Source organism: Triturus cristatus, chromosome 8 (genome assembly GCF_964204655.1).
Source record: "Triturus cristatus chromosome 8, aTriCri1.1, whole genome shotgun sequence".
NCBI classification, from domain to species: Eukaryota; Metazoa; Chordata; class Amphibia; order Caudata; family Salamandridae; genus Triturus; species Triturus cristatus.
In genome coordinates, this window is record NC_140591.1 from 1,434,603,937 (window position 1) to 1,434,623,553 (window position 19,617).

A 19,617-nucleotide genomic window follows, 5' to 3' on the forward strand; every position below is an offset into this window, starting at 1 on the left:
GGGCTCCCCACAGACCCACCACCCTCCAGGTGAGAGGACCGGGCCCTGTCTTCCTCACTGCGCTCACGTTTCCATTCACCTGCTTGCCATCCAATCATGTGGTTCCTCAGTTCGTACACAGTGTCTGACTCTCTCACCCCTATGTTTCTCTCTCTACAGAACCTTTCCAACTCCTGCATACTGTAATAAACTAGATCACTGGGATCAAAAGCAGGCTCCATTCTGGCAGACGTTCTAGAGAAAAGATCACACAGGGAACCTAGGGGTCTGCGTTTAACACAGGAGTACACAATTCACAAAGGATTCAGCAAGCTCTCTATCCCAGAGAACTCACACTCACTTGTCTCGTGCCACACACCATTCATCCACACACAACCCTCCCCTCGGACTGGTAAGGCAGTTTCTACCACCCCTGATTCCTCAACCTGACCACCATGTGACACAGGTACCAACTCTGGGCGCAGGGCGGGGGACAAATGTACAGGACACTATTACGCTGCCACCACTGGATCCCACCCTCTGGTGAATCCAGAAAACACAATGCACTAAGGGGGATGATCTACCCTCCCGAGCTAGGGACACCTAACTCACAGTGCACAAGAAACACATTTCCAAAGAAATGACATTTAAAAACAGACTTAAAACAATAATCCCTATACCATGTGATTTATCTAAATGCAGAGTTTTGTAGTGCGGCCAGTTGCCGCTGCGGTACAGTGCAAACACAAGTCCAAATCCCACCGCTGATCACCAATGTTAGAAATGGGATTTCTGGTTGGCTAGGGCTTGCGCCAAAGCCAGGCAGAAACCACCACTCTAGTCAGGGCAAGGAAGGTACACGCCAAAGATAACCCCTGCTCACCCCCTTGGTAGCTTGGCACGAGCAGACAGGCTTATCCCTGAGGCGATGTGTAAAGCGTTTGCGCGCGCACCCAGCAACAACACCCAAGGCCCACCACAAAAGAAACTCCACACAAGGTATTATATAAAAATAGCCTTTGTATTACCAAAACACATTAGATAAAAACACACACTTTACAATGTGCCAACAGGCACGGGCAGAATTTACAAGGGATTATATATACAGGGGACAGGGCCACATGGACCACTGTCAGGAATTAGCACTTGGTAGAAATTAGCACTTAGAACATAAGAATAATACTTTAGAACATAGCACATACAATCACTGTAGCACTAAAAATAACATATATAGCACACAACCAGTAACTACTGGTATCAGGTAAGTACCACCTACGCAACCCTAACCACCTTAGGAGAATGTCACGCAGGGAACTAGGACCTCACTAGCACCACCTGTACTAGGAGAAAACAAACAACCACCTAAGTATCACAATACCTGTAGGGGTAAACGCACATTACACATGATGCATCACATTCAGAGGTGTAAACACAAGGGAAAATACAATTGCGCAAGAACTCACATAAGCCACCACCTGTGGCAGTCCCTAGGCCAACTGGCCTTGAAGGAGCAAGGACGCCCTGTGTCCAGCAAAGTCAGGGCGCGCCGGCGCAGGCTGCGCAAACCAGGGCGCACAACCTACACGTTGCAGTTGCCCACTAAGCGCTGGGCAACTGGGGAGATGCTGGGGCACCACTGTGCCTTTTAACACCAGTATCGCCGTCACGTGGGGCCCCTCTGGGCGCTACCCACAAGAAATGCCCCCTAGAGCCTTCGTGGCTCTGAACGTCACTGTGGGGCAAGGGGGGGAGCGGCCCGCTGCCTTCTGGGGCCGCTCTCTCACTGAACAACTGGTGCCCCGTTCGTTGGAGTCCCGCTCGGGGGACTCGTTAACAAATAATGCCCCCGCAAGCGTGGGAGCCTCGTGGGCTCTCAAAACAATGGGCCCCTTCGTTGGAGCCTCTCGGGGGCTCAAGGACTCTGCCCCCTTTGTTGGAGCCTCACTCGGCTCTAGAAGCATTGCCCCCAGACGTCGGAGTCCTCCTCAGGGACTCGAGGAGAGAAATGCCCCCGCTGGGGCGGCCCGCTATCAGACGGGGCCGCCCGAGAACTGCGATATTCAGTGCCTTCACTGGCACTTTACACCAGTACCGGCTCCCTCCTCGGCGGGAGCGAAATGCGGCCCGGACCACCCTCGGAGCCCACACTCACCGGACTTGTGGGTCTCGGGTGCTCCTGCACCAGGGCCGTCTCCTTCCTTCAGGGTCCAGCGCGGGGTAGGCTCCCGCCTGGATTCCTCGACTCCTCCTTCCTGATTTCACTACAGGAGCGCGGGGTAGGCTCCCGTTTGCTTCCTGTGTTGGCAGTCCCGCCCACGTCCCAACCGCAGCTGCCTGACTTCCGGTTACGGACCGGGTCGCAGCGGTGATTTTACCTTCTCGGGAAGGCAGCGATACGGGGTAGGCTCCCGGTTAAAAGCACATAGACGCGGGGTGGGCACCCGCTCGTTCAAGGCCAATAGAATACAATAAGCGGGGTGGGCACCCGCCAACTAGTGCCACAATGCGGGGTGGGCACCCGCACCACAGCACGGCCGGAAAGCGGGGAATCCCTACGTCGGGGTTCCCTCGCTAAAGATTGCAGCTCAGCGCTGCGGGCCACAACGAAGGTGATCCTCACCAAATAGGTGTAGCGCTTCCCAGGCGCTTTGCAGGCAAGGTCCCAGAACAAAGTTTAGGAAGGTAGGCAGGGGCAAGGCTGGGCCCAGAGCCAGCTCACTGTGCCTCCAGGCAGGGAGGTAGTCCAAGTGGTGGTCCTCTGGCCCAGCAACAGCAGCAGCCCCCTCAGGCAGGATCCTGGAAGAGAACAGTTTCTGTGCGGACACAGCCCCATTTTTATACAGTAAAACCCTTTGTTCTGGGTTCAGGGTGAGGGGGAAAACCAGTCGCAGCTGGTTGGGGAGCACCCTTGATGTGCTCAGCCCCTCACTCTATTCACTGGCAGGGCTAGGGTCGTCAGTCGCACCACAGGGGGCGGAGCCAGCATTGTGTGGGGAAAACCCTGCCCTATTCAGGACCCAGGTGTACTCCTCCCACCCATCTAGCTGCTGATCTCCCCATTCACCACTGGGTGACTCATCCTGACTCTGGGGAATCCCTAGCCCGTCACATGACCTCAACCAGCCAATCACGCGACAAGGCACACATTTTACACTGCACACCGAAGTGCCCACTTCTAGAAGTGGCACTTCCATACTAGGTACATGCACGCCGCACACATCACCGCGCAGCATTCAATCACACGAGTCCGCACATACCAAACTCGGGCCTGCACACCCCACGCATCAGGAACTACTAGGGACACATACATTCCCCATGCATTCCTATGGGAGGGCAGGCCTATCTCACCACATGCACTCAGCGTGCGCACGCACTTTATCCTGGGACACAGGGAAAGTGCGCAGAAACCAAAAATCACCACACCAAGTCACCAATAAAAAGCAAAAAAGTTCAGGGGTGAACCTGCCAGAAGGGCCAAGTCCAACACTTGGCAATTTGGACTATTGGCTAAGTGATTGCTGCTGCCACAGCGATAACATTTTAGTTTAGTATTATCATCATTACGTGAGTTTTCATTACTTTTCTCTTTCACCTTGCATACCGTATCATCAAGGTTTAACTTGGCTACCTCTGACACCTGTTCACTATTAGTAGGTGTTTTCATTCTCTTTGATGCATAGCGCTGTGTGTTCTATGGACTTCGCTATTTCTATAGTATTTTTAAGATCAGGTTGCTTCTGTAATAGTTTTTCTTGAATCCTAGGATTGTTAGTACATCTAACCACCTGATCCCTAATTAGTGAATCTCTAAGATTCTCGAACTCGCACAACTCACTCAGACCCCTAAGCACAGCCACGTAACTTGAGACACTTTCCTGCTTTCCCTGAACCCTGCTAAAAAATTTGTGTCGTTCCAGAACAATATTCACTTTATCACCAAAATGTAACCTCAATTTTAACAACGCCAAGTGGTAAAGATTCAACTGATCATCTGCTAAGTTGGAATCTTGCGGGATGTCAGGAAGCGTATCAAAAACTTTTCTGCCATGGGACCCAAGATTATGCAACAATATGTGCTGTTTTCTTATCGGACCAAATCTTTCACCCCCAATGGCTATTAAATATGACTCAAACACTTTTTCCCATTCATTCCAAGGACAATTAGGTTCTGAAAACTCATTTAAGTATGGAGGAGGTTGAGACATATTTGCCGCCATTTTAACAAAATATATATATATGCACTGGTAATCTACACAGGAATATTCCAACAACAATTTCAAAATCTGAACAGAGTCTGTCACTTAGCAACCAGCAGGTGTGAGAAAATGCTACGAAGTTTCCGGTTGATAGTATATCTTAGTCACTGTCAAAACTACCACAGAATGCTTAGGAAAGGATGACCTCCGCTGTTGTATTAGAGATGACAGGCTACTAAGGGTTTGAGGTGTGCCTGTCACCGTTAACTTTGAAATAACATTAATTTACTCAGAATACTTAAAAATGGATGGCATGCGCTGTATAATGGAGATGACAGGCTGCTACAGATTTGAGTGGTGTGCCTGTCACCGTGAACGAGGTAATGACACAGAAAAGGAGTGAGGAAGAAATGATGTTGCGAAACTTCACACAAAGCCCTGTTGCAAAGCGTAAACTGTGGAATATTAGGGGTTAACTGTTCGTGAGGAACCAGCCCCGCCTCTGATGACACTGCGTTCTTCCGACAACAGGCGTGGCTGAATAGAGGACGGCTGCGCCGGAATAGTCGAACACGGAACAAGGAAGCTGATTACGATTATACTGAGGCAGAAGAGAAGGATTGTCTGCTTCGTGCCCTCAAACAACAGCTGTTTTCTGCTCCCAAGCTCGATACTGTGCCCCCACGCACACCAGACGCATGAAGGAGTGTGGAAATGTCAAAGAAATGGTTCACTTAAGGAGGATTCCCTCAGCGTTGAAAGCCAATCGTCCATGAATACGCACCAGGAGCCGGAAGGTGATGGGGCACCAAAGACTTTGAGGTGACTGTCGGACGTACCCCTCAGCGTATTAATCGCCCGAAAACCAGCATGAGAGCCAGAGGACGTCGTGAGCTGAGAACAGAAGGCACGAGCTGCAAGATGCTCAAGGTGCCGTAAAGTCAACGCTCAGGGGTTTTGCTCCACCACACCACTGCTACGCTGGTCAGGTTACCAGAAATGGTATAACATTTCCTTTGATTATATAAAAAGTACCTGACCTCATGGGCCACAAGGTGTATGAATGACACTCCGAGCACGAATATCAAAGGGATGGAGGTGGAAACTGCTCCCTCACGCACTCTTCTCGTCGCCAGTGTTGAAAGGAGGTCAGAACACTGAAGTAAGTAAGATCCTCTTTATTCCACCTCCACAGCGTTCCACAGCTCGTCTCTAGTGTCCTTCACTAGGAACGTTACCAACATTCTAAAGCAGCCTCTCGGCCAACAGAAGGGAAGTACCAACGGAGGACAGGGAGCAGGGGGGGAAGGAAAGGAGGAAGATCCCAAAGGAGGAGAGAGGTAAAAAGGAAAGGACTAAGTGTAGGAAAAGGGACATAATTATAACAGTAGCATTACCTGCTCCCTGCATGACATCCAAATAAGGACAAAATTGGAACCTTCAATCCCCAACTCAACGATTAAAAATAGATCCGACACAAGGGCCAAGTATAGATCTGATACTAGAGAAATTAAACTCTCTCCATAGTCTTAACAGGTCAACAAAAACAAACCCCTATATCCTACAACTAGAAATGCAATGCCTCAGGAAAGAGCTCAAAACCATAACCTTCAAATTGGGCCAGGCAGAATGCAGAGTTGGCAGAGTGGAGGGCCAGACTTTGTCACTCCAAAAGAAATACGCTAACACCGCCAAACAACTTGCATTCCCTAAGAAAGAGATTATGAACCTTAAGGACAGGGACCGGAGAGGAAATCTCAGAATCTTTGGCCAGCCAGAAAACTTGGAGAAAGAGTACGTCTCCTGTGTTTCCTATCTGGAAGCCTGGATACCTCAAGATCTAAAAATATACGAGGGACTTTGAAATTGAGAGGGCCAATAGAGTGTCAACCAGAATGTTGGACAACTTGAAAACACCCCAACCAATGAGCTTCAGACCCCTATGCTATGGCCCCTCAGAAAGGATTTTGGACCAAAGAGGACAATAAAATTAATCATACGGAAGGGTCACAGGACTAAGCAAAATAAACTGTAACCGCAGAAAGAGATCCCTCATTCAAAGAAACAAGATGAAAACAATGAATACCTCCTTCTTCTTTGTAGGGACGTCAAAAATAAAAATCATGAACAATGGGAAGACATCATTCTTTGATGAACCGGCAAATCGTCACATAAATATGTGGGATCAAAACCCAAATAGTGTACCGACTCCTAACAACCCATATGAGTATGCTACTTTACTAACAGCCAACATTACCAAATTACCACCATAGCTAATAAGCCCTATTTGGCCGTAATAGGCCTGTTAGGCCCTAATGGTCTTTACGGCTAGTAAAAACTCTACATCCCATTATCAGGACTCAAATTAAAGCATGACTAACATGCCTTATTAACATAACTCTATCTAATTAACTTTACTATGTTACCTTCTTAATTCATGTCTTGATGCCAGTCGACCTCAAACTATTGGTCCATAGCTTTCTACTCTCAAGGAAACGACTAATGACCAATGACCTCAGTCTTAGCTATACACAGTCAGGTGGACACGTCTGACACTGATGCCGAGATAGTCTCAAAGATCCTGCACATCAGTCTTTCTATGTCTTAGAAGAAATGTTGAATGTGCAGATGAATAGTATTCCAGACTGAAGTTATAGCTCTGCAACTGTGATTTTCGCGCTGTTATACAGTAAAAGTAGTACACTGAAGGTTACTACCATATTATGCTAGATTATATATTGGTATACTGATATATACTGATATACTTATATTGATATACTGATATACTAATATATGTGATCTAATGGCATTGATCGCTGGGATCTGTTGAGCGAATTATGATATGTCATAATATAGCGCATGTTGTGCTGCATGTCGAGTCATACTACATGTCATGTCATGTTGTGTCAAGCTATTTGGCATGCCACGCTTAACGCTATAGGTAAAGTTTTGCTACTAATTTTATGCTAAGTTAATGGTATGCCACCGATGGGCCATAGTTAGACTACTAAAGTGCAATAGTCTTCTCAACCGTTCCACCCTGGGTATCAGGATCAGTCTTGCTGGAAAAACTCACACCTACCTTCAATGTCTTGTGGTAATTCCACTGTGATTGACAATACAGTTAATGTTGACATATTAATGTTAATTTTAATATTTCTATTTATTGTCGATCGAGTTTTAAACACTTCCAAGAAGTTAAACTCCTCATAAAATGTTGTTCGCACTCTCCTCGTGGCAGCATCACCCCCTTTTCTAAAGCTGCATGCGTCTCGACCTCCAGTGGCTCCACTTCCCCAGAACGATTAGGGCTGGGTGAGATGTGGGTTATACATTTAGGTTTTTACCTTTTTCCACCTACCACTTCGGTTTCCCTTGCCAATTCTGCTGACTACTCATCCCCCAATACTGGGCGACTTTAGTTCATACAAGCGTGTTCACATCTCACCAAATCACCTTTGCTACCACATCACGTATAATACAAGTACCTTATGTTCCAGTAACACTGCAAATACCATAAGTCTCACAAGCCTTAATATCAGAACTTTTATGGAAATCCATCCACGTCCCCTACGAGCACCAAAACCTCGACATCTTAACTCCTGAACACAACAGGGCTATCCTCCCCACAAATATTATCCCTCTCCGAATCTGTGACCTATCTAATAATACAAAATCTCTCACCAAACTAGAATTGAAATCATATCCCCAGTAACATAGCCAATGGAACGTTAAAAGTTCTCTCCCTCAATACAAAGAATATCAACCACCCTGTTAAACGTAGGAACATTCTGGAGTGCTGTGAAAAACTCAAAAGCGATACAATACTCCTACAAGAGACTAAAATTGGTAGTCAGGAATGTAATACAATGCACCATCATTGGATCTATTGTACAACTTGCTGCCCAGCATTTAAGAAAAAAACGGGGTTGTCACACTATTAGCCAAAAAAGCAGGACTTTCCGTCATGGACTATTTCCCTGTCAGTGATGGTTAGTTACAAAAGTCAGTAATTACACTTCAACCTTCTATATAGTCAATATATATGCACCCACAGCGGATGGGTGCATATATATTTTGGATCACCTTAAACAAAAGACTATATGAACTACCAACTAACTCCGCAGTAATACAAGCAGGAGATTAAAACTTCCCTTTGGATACCCTGTTAGACAGAAGCTCCTCATATAGCCGTAGACCCAAAAAATCACACAAATAATTGAGACACTTGTGCAAAAACACTGCTTAAATAACATATGTCGTCTATACAACCCCACAGGAAACAAGCTCACTTTCTAATCCTACCCTCATAACACGCTTTCCGAAATTGTTCAGATACAAACCATATTCTCACACCGAAGGCTACAAATCCCACCATCAAACCAATACTAGTATCAGGCTATGCCTCCGTCACCCTCAAGCCACACACATCCCAAAATATACCCAAGGAAAAGTAATGGAGAATGAACGAGGAGATACTCCAAGACCAAACATTAAAAGACAAAATTAGCATTGCCATTATCAATATTTCCCAAGAAAATAATACTTTCCTGAAACCTTATGGGACGCTATGAAAGCCACAATTAGCTTATGTCTAGCATAAATAACAGCACTAATAAAATCCATAAATAACAGCACTAACAAAAGCCATAAATAAATGCAATAGACCACAAGAATCAGACGCCATCAACCTCCTTACAAAGCTATCCAGTCTACCTCACGCAGCAGCTAAAAGTTACGGAATACTAAACTCTAGCAACGCTAATAATAGGCTAACATCAGAGATTCAAAATAGGAGAGGTCCTTCTACAACAATTTGCACCACAGTTGTATTTGACTACGCCTAGAGAAACATTTGGAAATGATCCCTAAGGAACAAAATATCTCCCATTATTTCCCAATGCAAATTCTGGACACTACATAAGGCCTATCGGACACCTTAAAAACTCTTTAAGATGTGTCTCCTAGATTCCGATCAGTGCTGGTACAGTCAATGCATCAGGCTCTCTTAATCACATGCTGTTTCACTGCAAAATGTTGAGAACTTTCTGGGAAGAAATCCAAAACATAATTAAAAAAAATCTTTTCTAGGGAAAACTCAACTGCCACGCAGTGACCTTGGGTCCAGGGTCCCTCATGCCTATTTTGAAATTGAACACCAAAGACCTGAGTCTTTTAGACTTACTATTAACGATAGGAATCAAGAATATCCTATGTGAGTGGAAATCATTTAAAAATATGGTGGGCGTGGGTCTGCTTTTCAAGAAGAGCAGATAACTCACTGTTCAACAAACACTTTAATTCCCAATCAACACACAAACTATTGAATAAACAGGACTTATACATTCAAAAATTAAAGGCATCATAATAATCAACCTTGCCAACTCACCCACATAGACCAAACCTATGTTTCAGGCCCCCTGAGTTAAACATACATCATAGTCACCACCATAACACCTTCTTAAAATGAGCATTTATAAGTGGGATCTGTAAGGGATACTACACAGCCCTCACATTGCACCAAGCTGATTTACCACCTTCCCTTCACATGCCACTCATTACAACCCATACCTCCCTTACCTTCCTCCTTCTCCCCCTCCACTCCCTCCTCCCCTTTTCTTTTATGTGCTGCTTGTAATCACAATGCTTTGTTCATGATCATACATACCTACTTTATAATTCTGGGTCTGATTAAAATGTCAACATTATCTTACATAAGATGCAAGCATTGTATACACTTTGTTTGTTTTTTATATCCCTGAAAATCCACTGAAATGTTTTGAAAATAAAACAAGATGTTTTGGAAAGAAAACCCGCCTTTTACTGTCTGATCTGCAATTTGTTTCAGGCTTGCACAGAAATGGTGATGCCAATTTGTTCTGATGGTATTAATGACATGTTTGAACCCCAGCCGTGGGACTTTAAGAGCTACGCTGATGATTGCTTCAAACAATGGGGTGTGACCCCGCGACTCACATGGATTACAACAGAATATGGTGGCAAAAATATTTGTTCCCACAGCAATATTGTGTTTAGGTGAGTATGTTTAGAGAATGAAGTTTGAGGTCGCACAGTTGACAATATCCATTTTTATTTGGCATTGGATCATCACCTGTTTTGGGGGTTTTCATTGTTCTTGAAATCTACATCAGTAAAAAAATCATTTTGATAAGGTTGCAAGTTGACTCCATGACAGGAGGGATCTATTTATCAGAGACTGGCTTTAAGTGACCCCTTCGCTGCTAGGCCAACCCTCTTGCTAAGCCTTTTTTTGGGCTATTTGGGTGGTTTGCTCCTAGTCACCCTTACCTTGTTGTCCACATAATGTATCCACGACAAATTTCCATCCTTTTCTTCCAACATCCTGAGGATTCTTAAGGTACCCAGGGTTTGTGGATTCCCCTGGAGGGGACCGAAAAATTAGCCAAAATACAGCAAAAGTTTGTTTTGGGGGGAAAAAATAGGAAAGTGCTGCAGAAGAAAACAACTGTTTTTCCCCCCCATACAAATGGTATCAATGAAGTGTTTGTGGTGCTAAAATCCCCATCTTCCCATCTTTTAGGTACAGGCAGACATGTGTCAGAAAATCAACATTGTTCGAGGCATATGAGCTGCAGATTATACACTGTGCATAGATCGCCATCTGGTGTTGGGCCCGGATGTTTGCAGTTTGTTTTTCCTCTTGGAAAGTCTTTGGAAGTCACAAGGTCGGTGACTCCTCCTTTGGTTCGTATTGCACATGGGCTTCGGCTCCATCCTCAGATTGTTTTTTCCGCCATCGGGCTCGGATGTAATACTTCGCGCTCCGGTTCCGAACTTTTCCAGTTCAGCGATCGACGCAAAATCCTCGCTCATCGAGATCCTTCAGATAATAAATCATCTTCATCACCTTCTCTTCGGCACTTCTTCGATTCCGGCCGTCGACGGCGGCCTTTGGGCCTATTCCGGCTCCGGTCTCGGCTGATGGAAAGAACTCCCTTCAAGAAGTGCCCTCGATGTGGGTCCAAATTCCCCCACACCGATCTTCATGAGGTGTGCAACCTCTGCCTCTCCCCTGAACACAAGGCCCGAGACTGTCCCGCCTGCAAGTCTTTTAGATCTAAAAAGACTATTCGAGATCGAAGGGCCAGACGCAACATGGCGCACTCCTCGACCTCCACTCCAGTCGACATCTTTGGGGACGACGTCGAAGCTCCGGGACAGCAGAACATCGAAGAAGAGGACGACGACCTCGTCAGTGCTTCCGAGGCCGACGACTCAGATGTGGAGGACATCACCCCGGCGCAGAGGGTCGTGAGTACTATACCCCCTCCCACACCCACGCCGATACCCAAAAAGGCTTCGGTCACGCCTTCGCCTTCGGGCCTAGGCAAGACCAAGGATACTGCTTCTCACACCCCACCTTCGGGCCCGGTAAAGAAGCCTGTTAAGCCTTCCGGCTGCTCGGGCTCGAGCCAGCCTACCAGCAGTACCGAAAAACACCTTTCGGCACCGAAGAAAAGATCGGCCTCCACCTCCACACCGAACCCAGCACCAAAGCCCTCGGTGTCGAAACCTGCCCTCCCGGTGCCGACCAAACATCACAAGGCCCTCGGCACCGACACTCCCGTGCCGAAACCTTCTTCGGCACCGAACAAAAAATCGGAGGTCCCAAAGAAGCACGGCTTAGACAAACCTAAAAAGCCGTCGGCCCCGAAAACCTCGGCGCCGACCGAACAACCAGTGTCGCAAGAACTTTTCACACCGGATCCTCTGCAAAAGACACTTACCAAGGATCCAAAAACTGGACATTTGACACTGTCTTCAAAAAAGAGACACTTGGACAAACCAGCTCCACCTCCACATCCAAAGAGGAAGGACGCTGCTACCTCCCCTTTCAGAGTGCCTTCCCCACCTCCTCCACCTCCTCCACCCTCCCCACCTCCACCTTCTCCACCCCTGCCTCATCGCTCTCCAACCTTGTCTCCAGTCCCAGACGATCTAGGGGACCCTTACTATGATCCAGCAGATGTGCCACAAGACCCCACCCCTACTGGATCTCCAGACCCATGGAACGACTATAACAATCGGGACATCCCAGATGTCCCACAGGATGACCTTTACCCATCTAGGCCATCCCCACCAGAAGATTCGTTAGGCTTTCACCACCTACTACAAAGGGCGGCACATTACCACGGGGTGGAGTTACATACTGACCCAGTGGAGGAAGATTTTCTCCTAGACACCTTCGATAATGCACATAGGTCTACTGCCATTCTACCTATGTTAAAGGGAGTAATCAAACATGCACCAGAGGTTTTTAAAGACCCAGTCATGGCCAGGGTCCTAAACCCCCGTATAGAGAAAAAATACAAAGCCGCCCCCACAGACCCTTCATACATTAAAGGCCCTGCACCATTGGATTCCCTAGTAGTATCTACAGCTAGGAAGCGTTCAAATTCTCAGGCGAAGCACCACCACCTGACAAAGAGTCCAAGCTCCTAGACGCGTCAGGGAAGCGCACTGCGTCACAAGCCGCCAATATATGGTGTATCGCCAACAAGCAAGCGCTATTGGCCAGATACGACAGGGCGCATTATGATGAGTTAGAGACCATCATGCACCATCTCCCTGAAAAATACAGGAATAGGGCTAATGAATTGATCCAAGAGGGAAAAACAATAACTAATACCTCTATACGCTGTGCCCTAGATGCGGCAGATACAGCCTCCAGGGCCATAAACACCAGTGTCCTTCTCCGTCGCCATGCCTGGCTCAGGGTTTCAGGTTTTAAACCTGAGGTACAAGCCTCTATATTGAACCACCCATTCGACCAAGATCATCTATTTGGCCCAAAAGTTGATGAAGCCCTCGAAAAGATGAAAAAAGATACTGACACGGCGAAATCCATGGGAGCCCTACAGTCACACACTCCTAGGCGCTCTTTTCACCGCTCTTCCTTTCGGGGCACGGGCAGGGGCTACTCCTCGGATAGTGCATCCACGTCCTACAAATCCCCTCCTCAATCTACCTTCACAAAGGGTTATCAAAGAGGCGGATACAGAGGAAATAATAATAAAGGCAGAGGCAAGACAAATACCGCCCGCTGTGCCACACCACCTATCCAATGACTTTCCCCCGCTCCCTCCAGACCATTCCACTCCGGTCGGGGGCAGAATACAACATTTCCTTCACGTCTGGGAGACAATCACCTCAGACAGATGGGTAACCCAAATTATTCATTCAGGGTATTGCCTAGAATTAACATCTACCCCCCCAAACATTCCACCAAGTCAACGCCCAATGTCTCAAGAACATGCCACGTTACTAAAACAGGAGGTAATCTCCCTCCTGCAAAAACAAGCCATAGAGCAAGTCCCCATCAATCAACAACATTTAGGGGTCTACTCCCTGTACTTTCTGATTCCAAAAAGAGACGAGACTCTACGACATATCCTAGATCTCAGACCTCTAAACACTTACATACATTCAGACCATTTTCACATGGTAACCCTTCAACAGGTTCTTCCACTCCTCTCCCAGAACGACTTTCTCACCACTCTGGACTTGAAAGACGCATACTTTCACATCCCAGTACACCATGCTCACAGAAAGTACCTCAGATTTGTAGTGGACGGGCAACACTACCAGTTCAAGGTGCTCCCGTTCGGGGTCACAACAGCACCAAGGGTATTCACCAAGTGCCTAGCAGTAGTGGCGGCACACCTCAGAAGACAACACATTCACGTCTTCCCATATTTGGACGACTGGCTAATAAAAGCCACGTCCTACGACCAATGTGTGCGCCACACCGCCGCTACAATCCAACTACTTCACCAGCTAGGTTTCACGGTGAACCACCAAAAGTCCCACCTGGTACCATCACACACAAAACAATACCTCGGTGCCACCATAGACACCTCAAAAGCCATAGCCTATCCCAATCCTGCCAGGATTGCAAACATACAGGCTCTGCGTCAAAAATTCATACTTCAACACCCTCTCCCAGCAAGAGTGTTTATGCAACTGATAGGGATGATGGCCTCTTGCATTTTCATAGTGCCCCATGCAAGACTCCAGATGCGTCCACTCCAAGAGTGCTTAGCGCGCCAGTGGAACCAGGCCCAGGGGCAACTGACAGATCTGGTGTTGGTGGACGGTCGCACCCATCGCTCTCTGCAGTGGTGGAACACCACAAACCTTTCCAAAGGTCGACCATTCCTGGACCCGGTCCCACAAATAATCCTAACAGACGCATCGCTCTCCGGCTGGGGAGCTCATCTGTTACATCTCACAGTACAGGGCACATGGACGCCGCAACAGAAGTTACTCCACATCAACCATCTGGAGTTACTGGCAATCTTCCTGGCCCTAAAATCCTTCCAGATGCAGATTTCAGGCAAGGCAGTCCTCGTTCGCACAGACAACATGACTGCCATGTACTACATTCAAAAACAGGGGGGCACACACTCTCCACAGCTCTCTCAATTAGCACAGAGCATATGGAGATGGGCAATTCCGCAGAAAATCTTTCTCCTGGCCCAACACGTCCTAGGAGTCCAAAACACCGTGGCAGATCTGCTCAGCAGACAAACGCAGCAGATTCACGAATGGGAACTTCACCCACAGGTTCTTCACCCATTCTTTCAGAAGTGGGGGCATCCACAGATAGACCTATTCGCCACCCACGAAAACAAAAAATGCCCAAGCTTCGCCGCCAGATATCCACACCCATTGTCCAAAGGCAATGCGATATGGATGAACTGGTCAAACAAATTTGCATACGCTTTTCCACCTCTCCTACTAATTCCATTAGTGGTGCGAAAGCTACAACAGCATTCCCTCACACTAATCCTAGTAGCTCCAACATGGGCCAGACAACCGTGGTACACCACACTGCTGGAACTCTTGGTAGTAAAACACCAAAAGCTGCACCTCTCACCATGCCTCCTAACCCAGAACCATGGAGAGATCAGGCACCCGGACCCAGCTCTGCTCAACCTTGCGATCTGGCTCCTGAGGTCCTAGAATTCGGATACCTTAACCTTCCCCCTGATTGCATGAATATTATCAGGGAAGCTAGACGCCCTACTACTAGGGCATGCTATGCTGCAAAGTGGAAAAGATTTGTTGTTTACTGCCACAACAACACAATCAACCCTCTAAATGTGTCCATACAGCACATCATATGTTACTTGCTCCATCTACAAAGGTGTAACCTAGCATATACATCCATTCGGTTACACCTCGCAGCAATTGCTGCTTACTTACAAAACAGGCAGCACCTATCATTTTTCAGGGTGCCTGCCATCAAAGCCTTTATGGAAGGCCTCAAAAGAGTAATTCCACCCAGAGTACCACCCTCACCTGTCTGGAACTTAAATATAGTTCTCACAAGGCTTATGGGACCCCCTTTCGAACCATTACATAAATGTGAGCTGCAATTTCTCACATGGAAAACAGCATTTCTAGTGGCCATCACTTCCCTTAGAAGGGTTAGTGCAATACAAGCACTCACTATACAGGAACCTTTTCTCCAAATGCATCAGAACAAGGTTGTACTCCGCACCAACCCAAAATTTCTACCCAAAGTCATTTCTCCATTCCATCTAAACCAGTCGGTAGAATTACCAGTCTTTTTCTCACAACCTCAAACCGTTGCGGAAAGGGCTTTACACACACTGGATGTTAAAAGGGCCTTACTTTACTACATCCAAAGAACACAACCTTTCAGAAAAACCAAACAGCTATTTGTCTCTTTCTCTCCACCACATAAAGGCAACCCTATTTCTAAATCAGGGATAGCTAGGTGGATTGTAAAATGCATTCAGATTTGCTACCACAAAGCAAAACGAACGCTATCTGTTCCCCCTAAAGCCCACTCTACAAGGAAGATAGGGGCTTCTATGGCTTTTCTAGGGAACATACCATTAGATGACATCTGCAAAGCAGCGACATGGTCAACACCGCACACTTTCACAAAACATTACTGTGTAGATGTGCAAACCAAGCAACAAGCTAGTGTGGGCCAGGCTGTACTAAAAACACTGTTCCAAACAACTGCAACGGATGCCGGTGGTCGCCGCTAGGGTTGGGTACTGCTATATAGTCTATGCACAGTGTATAATCTGCAGCTCATATGCCTCGAACGGAATATGCTACTTACCAGTATGCATCTGTTCTTGGCATGTAGAGCTGCAGATCTATACCCACCCACCCGGCTACCTGTATCCGTTCCAGCCTATCTTATTTAGATACAACACACATGGGTTTCTTTACTATTATTACTACGCTCCATCTTTCCCTGCTGGCGAAAAACAATCTGAGGATGGAGCCGAAGCCCATGCGCAATACGAACCAAAGGAGGAGTCACCGACCTCGTGACTTCCAAAGACTTTCCAAGAGGAAAAACAGACTGCAAACATCCGGGCCCAACACCAGATGGCGATCCATGCACAGTGTATAGATCTGCAGCTCTACATGCCAAGAACAGATGCATACTGGTAAGTAGCATATTCCTTCTACTTAGTTTTGGCATTTTACTGGAATATAGCCTATTTTCCTATTTTTTGTGCTTTCAACCTCCTTCGAGTTAGTGATAGAAATGGGTGTGAAACAAATAATAGATCCCAGAAAGCTCTACATTTCTGAAAAGTAGACATATTCTGAATTCAGGAAGGGGGTAATTTGTGTAGATCCTTCATGGTTTTCCTAAAGAAAGTAACAGTTGAAATAAAACAATATTGAACAAAACAGCCATTTGTGCATATGTTTTCACCTGTAACAACTTCTAACTATGGCAGATTTTTTAAAACAATATACCCTTATCTCTGCTGGACCCTTCTGGTTGTGGGGATATATAGGATTTGTAGCTTCACCAAGAACACGAGGTACCCAGAGCCAATAACTGAGCAGTATCTTGCAATGGTATTTCATTGTGTATTGTGTAAGAGTGAAAAATAAGTATCAAGGAAACCTATGTATTTCCGAAATGGGAACAACAAATGGAGTTTAGAAGCAGTGGTTATGTGCACCTCTGCGAATTTGTGGGTACCTATACTAGCATGTGAATTAGAGGTCATTTTTCAAAATGACTTCTTTTTTTCACACTGTCCTACATTTGGGAGGCAGAAATGCAAAGAAAGACAATTGGTAATAACACCTGTTCTACTACTGTGGGCTCCTAAGTCTCGCGATAAAAATGGTACCTCAATTGTGTGGGTAGGTCTAGTGCCAGGAAACGGCCCAAAACGCAAAGTGGACACATCACATTTTTCCACTAAAAACTGACCCATTTTTTGCAAAGTACCTAACTGTGGATTTTGGGCCCTAGCTCAGCAGGCACATTGGGAAACAGCAAACCAGGACAATTTTGAAACCCAGAAACCCGTGGGAATCCAGAATGGGATGGACTTGTGTGTCCCTGACCCGGTTCTGTTACCCCGAATCCCGTGCAAACCTCAAAACTTTATTTTAAAAAACAAATTTTCCTCACATTTCTGTGATGGAAAGTTTTGGAATCTGCGGGGAGCCACAAACTTCCACCCACCCAGCATTCCCCCAAGTCTCCCGATAAAAATGGTACCTCACTTGTGTGGGTAGGTCTAGTGCCCGCGACAGGAAATGGCACAAAATGTACTGTGGAGACTCGAAAATTATCGATCACAAGACGACCTGTTTTTCCGAGGCATTCACCTGCATTTTTGGTCCCGGGTTTGGCGGTCATCTAGGAAAACATACAAACCCCAGACAGGTCTGAAGACTAGACACCTGGGGGAGTCCAGGGAGTTGTGGCTTGTGTGGATCCCCAATGTTTTCTTACCCAGAATCCCCTGCAAACCTCAAATTTAGCTAAACAAATCACATTTTCCTCACATTTCTGTGTGGGAAAGATGTGGGATCACCAGGCCATCACAAATTTCTTTCCACCCAGCATTCCCCCCAAGTCTCCTGATAAAAATGGCACCTCACTTGTGTAGGTAGGTCTAGTGCCAGCGACATGGAAGGGCCCAAAATGTATTGTTGAGGCAGCAAAGTTATGTATCACAAAAACGACCTGGTTTTGCATGGGGGGGGCACCTGCATTTTTGGTCCCGGGTTTGGCGGTCATCTAGGAAAACATACAAACCCCTGACAGGTCATTAGCGGAGATCAGCAGACCATTGCAGTAGTCCAGACGGCTTAATATAAGTGCCTGAGTCAGAGTCTTCCGAGTTGAATCGGGAAGCAAAGGAAAGACTCGGCAGAGTAGGCCCAATGTATGGAAACAGGAGCCAGCTGTCTGAGCAGCATGCTCCTTCAGAGTAAGGGCTTGATCCAGACGGATGCCTAAGTTCTTAACAATGGATTTAGGGGCAGGAGGAGCACCCAGATCGGCTGGCCACCATTCAGGAGTCCATAATAAGGGGGCCTCTCTGAAGAGCAGAATTTCCGCTTTCCCAACATTACACTGGAGGAGAGTACTCTTCATCCAGTGTGAAATAGCTCTCATACCAGAAGAGAAGACCGACTGTACAGTTGACTAAGTTTGTCAAAAGGAAAAAGCAGCTGCGTATCATCGCCGTAGGATATGGGGGTGAACCCATGCGTCCTCAGGAGATTGGCCAAGGGTTCAACATAGATATTAAAACAATGTGGGGCTTAAGCATGAGCCCTGAGGTACTCCCTTGGACAATTCCATAGGTGCCGAGCGATATGGGCCAAGGTTGACTGGGAGCGAGCAGATAAAAAGCTCGTCATCCACTGAAAGGCAGAGTTTCTTAATCCAAACTCCTTCAATCACAAAACAACCTGGTTTTGAATGGGGGGGCAGGTCACCTGCGTTTTTGGTCCCGGGCTTGGCGGCCATCTAGGGAAACCAACAAAACCCAGACATTTCTGAAAACTAGACACCCGGAGGAGTCCAGGGATGTGTAACTTACATGGATCCCCCAATGTTTTGTTTCCCAGAATCCCCTGCAGACCTTAAATTTAGCTAAAATAAAATCACATTTACCTTACATTTCTGTGAGGGATCACCGCGCTGTCACTAATTTCCTACCATCCAGCATTAACCTTGGTCTCCCGAGTAAAATGATACCTCACTTATGTGGGTGCCCAAAGCAGAGTCAGCCTAATAACATATAAAAACAAATTGTGCTTGTGATACCCCCTCAAACTCTACACATTTCTGGCCCTTCCCTGTCACAGGCACTCTGCCCACCCACACAAGTGAGGTATCATTTTACTCAGGAGACCGAGGGTAATGCTGAGTGGTAGGAAATTTGTGCCGGCGCAGTGAACCCACAAACTCACCCATTGCCATTGACAGTTAGCTGCAGCATTTGGAAATGCTGGCTTCTTATTTGTCCATTTCTGACAAAGTCCCTCCTTTGTTTGTTTAGTTCTCTTTCTGGTGATTTCACTCTGAGAACATTTTATTTGGCCATCATACGGTACAGAGTATGATGGTCTCTCTTCCATC

General features: G+C 46.6%; 1 protein-coding gene across 1 annotated transcript in view; it reads left to right on the forward strand.

The window, feature by feature from the left end:
• PRCP (prolylcarboxypeptidase) overlaps nt 1–19,617 on the forward strand; it is a 299,660-nt gene that overhangs the window by 265,267 nt on the left and 14,776 nt on the right. Inside the window, exon 8 of the mRNA XM_085623236.1 lies at nt 10,024–10,211. Within this exon, the coding sequence (XP_085479362.1) occupies nt 10,024–10,211 (188 nt within the window). The remainder of the gene's footprint in view (nt 1–10,023; nt 10,212–19,617) is intronic.